Source organism: Nicotiana sylvestris, chromosome 12, assembly GCF_000393655.2.
Source record: "Nicotiana sylvestris chromosome 12, ASM39365v2, whole genome shotgun sequence".
Classification (NCBI taxonomy): domain Eukaryota; kingdom Viridiplantae; phylum Streptophyta; class Magnoliopsida; order Solanales; family Solanaceae; genus Nicotiana; species Nicotiana sylvestris.
The window spans coordinates 69,975,900-69,982,099 of NC_091068.1; the positions used below are offsets into that span (position 1 = coordinate 69,975,900).

At 44.7% G+C, this 6,200-nt stretch overlaps 1 protein-coding gene across 1 annotated transcript; it reads left to right on the forward strand.

Moving 5' to 3' along the window:
* The first annotated feature begins 959 nt into the window (after positions 1-959).
* LOC138883192 (uncharacterized) lies at positions 960-5,916 on the forward strand. The gene is made up of 3 exons (XM_070163857.1): positions 960-1,330; positions 2,711-2,810; positions 5,830-5,916. The coding sequence occupies exons 1-3, from the start codon at positions 960-962 to the stop codon at positions 5,914-5,916; spliced, it is 558 nt and encodes a 185-aa protein (XP_070019958.1).
* Positions 5,917-6,200: the final 284 nt, after the last annotated feature.

A 6,200-nucleotide genomic window follows, 5' to 3' on the forward strand; every position in this document is an offset into this window, starting at 1 on the left:
TATGCAGTCCGTTACACTAGTTTGGCTAAGCATGCACCGGCCCTGGTTTCTACTGTTTACGAGAGGGTTCGCCGGTTTATTGAGGGCCTTATTCCCAACATGAGGTCTAGAATGGCTCGTGAGATGGAGATGGATATTTCTTATCAGTAGGTGGTGAGCATTGCTAGGAGGATTGAAGGTATGCATGCTAGGGAGAGTGAGTAGATGGAGGCCAAGAGGTTTCGAGTGTCGGGTCATTATTCTGGTACGTGTGCCCCAGCTGCAGGTCGTCATGGTAGGGGTTATATGAGTCACCTTGTTCATTCACCTCTTCCAGCAGCCAGTGGTATTCCAGCTCCTCCTAGGCCTCAGGAGCCTTATTATGCACCTCCAATATCTAGCACGCCTCTAGCGCGGGGTGCTTTTTGAGGTCAGTCTAGCAGACCTAGACCAAGCTAGTCACAACCACCACATCCTCCCAGAGCTTTTTTGAGTGTGGTGACATATGCCATATGGTGAGGGATTGCCCCAGACTTGGGAGGAGTACACCTCCACAGGCTTCTCAGCTACCGCGTGCCCCGCAGAGTTCTCAGGCTATGGTTACAGCTCCAGTTGCTACCCCCACCTGCTCAGCCAGCTAGAGGTAGAGGTCAGGGAGGTAGAGGTCACCCTAGAGGGGGAGGCCAGGACAGATACTATGCCCTTCCTGCCTGTACCAAGGTTGTTGCCTCCGATTCTGTCATCACATGTATTATACTGGTTTGTCAAAGAGATGCATCAGTTCTATTAAATCCAGGCTCCACTTACTCTTATGTGTCTTAGTATTTTGCTCCACATTTGGGTGTACCTCGAGATTCTTTGAGTTCCCTATTTATGTTTCTACTCCTGTGGGAGATTCTCTTGTTGTGGATCGCATTTATCAGTCGTGTTTGGTTGCTCTTAGTGGTTTTGAGACTAGAGCCGATTTATTATTGCTTATCATGGTAGATTTTGATATTATCTTGGGCATGGACTGGTTGTCGCCCCATTATGCTATTCTTGATTGTCGCGCCAAAAATATGACGCTAGCTATGCCAGGTGTACCGCGTGTTGAGTGGAGGGGTACTTTAGATCACATTCCCAGTAGAGTTATTTCTTTCTTTAAGGCTCAACGTATAGTTGAGAAAGGGTGTGACAGGTATTTAACTTATGTGAGAGATGTTAGTATTGATACCCTTTCAGTTGATTCAGTCCCAGTAGTACGAGATTTTCCCGATTTGTTTCCAGCGGATCTTCTAGGGTTGCCTCCTGATAGAGATATTGATTTTGGCATTGATCTATTCCCGGGAACTCAGCCCATTTCTATTCCTCTGTATCGTATGGCTCCTCCTGTGTTGAAGGAATTGAAGGATCAGTTGCAGGAATTGCTTGATAAGGGTTTTATTCGGCCCAGTGTATCACCTTGGGGTGCTCCTGTCTTGTTTGTGAAGAAAAAGTATGGTTCTATGCGTATGTGTATTGATTATCGCCAATTGAACAAGGTTACAGTGAAGAACCGTTATCCTTTGCCTCATATTGATGATCTATTTGACCAACTTCAGGGCGCACGAGTGTTTTCTAAGATTGAGTTGCGCTTAGGTTACCATTAGTTGAAGATTCGGGAGCTAAATATCTCGAAGACTGCTTTCAGGACTCGGTATGGTCATTACGAGTTCCTTGTTATGTCATTTGGGCTGACCAATGTCCCAGCATCCTTTATGCATTTGGTGCACAGTGTGTTCCGGCCGTATCTTGACTCGTTCGTCATTGTCTTTATTGATGATATTCTGGTCTATTCCTGGAGTCGGGAAGATCATGAGCAGCACTTAAGAACTGTGCTTCAGACTCTGAGAGAGGAGAAATTATATGCTAAGTTCACGAAATGTGAGTTTTGGTTGGATTCCGTGGCATTCTTAGGCCACGTGGTATCGAGTGAGGGTATTCAGGTGGATACGAAGAAAGTAGAGGCCGTGCAGAATTGGCCCAGGCCATCCTCAGATACAGAGATCTGCAATTTCTTTGGCTTGGCGGGTTACTACCATCGTTTTGTTAAAGAGTTTTCATCGATTGCAGCCCCTATGAACAGACTGATCCAGAAGGGTGCTCCGTTCCAGTGGACGGAAGAGTGTGAGGCGAGCTTCCAGGAGCTCAAGACAGCTTTGACTACAACCCCAATTTTGATACTGCCTACAGGTTCGGGGTCTTATACGGTCTATTGTGATGCCTTGAGGATCGGCCTCAGAGCGGTGTTGATACAGGATGGTAGGGTGATTGCCTATGCGTCCAAACAGTTGAAGGTACATGAGAGGAATTACCCTGTCCATGACCTTGAGTTAGCTGCCATTGTCCACGCCCTGAATATCTGGCACCATTATTTATACGGTGTGCCTTGTCAGATTTATACTGATCATCGGAGCTTACAACACCTGTTCAAGCAAAAGGATCTAAATTTGCGCCAGAGGAGATGGTTAGAGTTGTTGAAGGACTATGATATCACTATTTTGTATCACCTGGGCAAGGCCAATGTGGTGGCTGATGCTTTGAGCTGCTGGGCAAAGAGTTTGGGGAGTTTGGCTTATTTACTAGCATCGGAGAGGCCTATGGCGATGGATATTCAGGCCTTAGCCCGCCAGTTTGTGAGATTGGATCTTTCGGAGCCCCGTCGGGTTCTAGCTTGTATGGTTTCTCGGTCTTCCTTATTTGATCGTATCAGAGACTGTCAGTATGATGACCTTCATTTGCTTGTCCTCAAGGACAAGGTTCAGCACGGTGATGCCAGAGATGCCAGAGATATACCTATTGGTGAGGATGGGGTATTGAGGATGTAGGGTCGGATTTGTGTACCCAATATTGATGGGCTTCAGGAGTTGATTCTAGAGGAGGCCTATAGTTTGCAGTATTCAATCCATCCAGGTGTCGTGAAGATGTATCATAATTTGAGATAGCACTATTGGTGGAGGAGAATGAAGAAAGATATAGTTGGGTTTGTAGCTCGGTGCCTCAACTATCAGCAGGTGAAGTACGAGCACTAGAGACCAGGTGGATTGCTTCAGTAGATAGAGATTCCGGAGTGGAAGTGGGAGTGGATCACCAAGGACTTTATAGTTGGACTCCTACAGACTTTGAGGAAGTTTGATGCTATTTAGGTGATTGTTGATTGGCTGGCCAAGTCCGCTCACTTTATTCCTATGTGTACTACTTATTCTTCAGAGCGGTTGGCAGAGATCTATATCTGGGAGATTATTCGTCTGCATGGTATTCCAGTTTCCATCATTTCAAACAGAGGTACTCAGTTCACATCACGATTTTGGAGAGCCGTTCAACATGAGTTGGGTACTCGGGTGGAGTTGAGTATAACATTTCACCCTCAGACGAACGGGCAGTCCGAGCGCACTATTCAAAATCTTGAGGATATGCTCCGTGCATGTGTGATTGAATTTGGAGGGTCTTGGGATCAATTCATGCCATTGGCAGAGTTTGCCTACAACAACAACTATCAGTCCAGCATTTAGATGCACCGTATGAGGCTTTATATGGTAGGCGGTGTAGATCCCCGGTGGTTTGGTTTGTACCGAGTGAGGCTAGATTGTTGGGCACAAACTTAGTACAGGATGCTTTGGAGAAGGTTAAGGTGATTTAGGATAGACTCTGTATAGCCCAGTCCCAACAGAAGAGTTACACTGACTAGAAGGTTCATGACATTTCCTATATGGTTGGAGAGCGGGTTCTGCTTCGGGTTTCGCCTATGAAGGGCATTATGAGATTTGGGAAGAAAGGGAAGTTGAGTTCGAGGTTTATTGGCCCTTTTGAGATATTGAGGCGTGTTGGGGAGGTTGCTTATGAGCTTGCCTTACCTCCCATCTTGGCAGGAGTTCATCCGGTATTTTATGTTTCGATGCTCTGGAGGTATCACGGTGATCCGTCGCACATGTTAGATTTCAGTTCAGTCCTATGTTGAGGAGCCAGTGGCAATATTGGATAGGCAGGTTAGAAAGCTGATGTCAAAGAACATTGCATTCATGAAGGTTTAGTGGCGGGGTCAACCGGTCGAGGAGGCGACTTGGGAGACCGAGCAGGATATGCGTAGCCGTTACCCTCATCTTTTCACTACTTCAGGTATGTCTCTATACTCGTTCGAGGAAGAACGAATGTTTAAGTGTAGTAGGATGTGACGACCCGACCGGTTGTTTTACGAATTTACGCCCGGATCCCTTATTAACTGCTTTCCCCATGTTTATTTCTGCTATTTTGATTCGCCGGGATGTTCGATTTTGAGTTTCGGAGAGTTTTGGGGCACTTAGTCCCTAAATGAAAGCTTAAGTGTTGGAAAGTTGATCGTAGTCGGAACAGTATGAAGACGGCCTCAGAATGGAATTCCAATCGTTCCGTTAGCTCTGTGGGGTGATTTCGGGGTTAGGAGTGTGTTTGAATTGTGTTTTGGAGGTCAGTAGCTAATTTAGGCTTGAAATGCCGAAAGGTTGAATTTTGAAGTTTCCGGTTCGATAGTGAGATTTTGATTCAAGGGTCAAAATGGAATTCCGGAAGTTGGAGTAGCTCCGTAGCGTTAAATGTGATGTGTGTGCAAAATTTGAGGTCATTTGGACGAGTTTTGATAGACCTTTTGATCGAAAGCGTATTTTTAGAATTTTGGAATTTTTAGGCTTTAATCCATGGTTGATTCATCGTTTCAATGTTGTTTTAGGTGTTTTAAGGATTGGTATAAGTTTGGACAGTGGTATTAGACTAGTTGGTGCCTTTGGTAGAGGTCCCGGGGGCCTCGGGATGATTTCTGATGGTTGACGGAAGAATTTTTGGAGTATGAAGTTGCAGCTTCAACTGGTTTTTTGTCATAACCGCACATGCGAGTGTGGGACAGCAGGTGCTGAGCCGTAGAAGTGGTATTGGGGAGGTCCAGCAGGAGCCACAGGTGCGAGAAGGGTATCGCACCTGCGAGACTGTAGGTGCGAAGGATCTATCGCAGAAGAAGAAAAGGGGATTTAATAAGAAGTCGTAGAAGCGGGACCGCAGATGCAGAAATCGCTGGGCAGAAGCATATAAATACTTACCTTCGCGAAATTTAGATATTTTTTACCATATTTCAAATGGGAAGAAGCTTGGGAAGCACTTTTCAAGAGGGATTTTTAGAGGAGTTCATTGGGGTAAGGTCTTTGGTCCCTAAACTCGTTATTGGAACGATTTTTATTAATTTAAGCATGAAGAAATATGGAAAATTAGTGGTAATTTGTGGGTTAGGGCTTGACTAGTTAGAGGCCTTTGAGTGATGATTTGAGGGACCAATTGAGGTCGGATTTTGGTACTTTTGGTATGACTGAACTCGTGAGAGTGTGAGGATTCTGGAAATGTAAATGTTACCTGATTCCGAGATGAAGGGCCCGGGGGCGTTTTGGTCATTTTACCTAATTTCACGTATTAGCTTAGAATTTAATTGTATAATCAATTAGTTGAAGTATTATTTACATTATCAAATTGAATTGAATAGATTTGGGCCATTTGGAGTCGAGTACTTGTGGCAAGAGCGTGGTTTTGGATTGATTTGAGCTGGTTCGAGGTAAGTGGGTTGCCTAACCTTGTGTGGGGGACCTTCCCCTTAGGATTTGGTATTATTGTTAATTGAAATGCCTTGTACATGAGGTGATGAGTGCGTACTTGTGCTAATTGTTGAAAATCCAATTTTTCATAAAGTAATTACTAGTATGTTTTCTTTCCTGTTTTTATTACTTGCACTATTAAGCCTGTTGTTAGCTTAGGAAAGCATGTCTAAGTGATTTATTTGCTTTATTTGGTCAAACTGCTTACCTGAATTCTGTGCAGCATGCTAGGCTAGACTTACTTGTTTGCCTTAATATGGAATTTGACATTTCTGAGTATTTCCCTGTTGCTGCTATGTATTTACATTGAGACTACGGATGCGAGATTCCGGTAGCTCCCCCTTATCTGTTTATATTTGGGACTACGGATGTAGGATTCCGGTAGATACCTCTGCATAGTTATATGGAACAATGGGACTACACCCGGTAGATTCCCCCAGTACTGGATATTTATATTTTGGACTACGGAACAAGATTCCGGTAAATCCCCACGCACTATGATTTGGACTGCGGGATGGTATCTCAGGAGACCTATTGGATACGTATATTTGGGACTACAGGACAGTATCTTGGGAGGTCCCCGATTGTTATTTT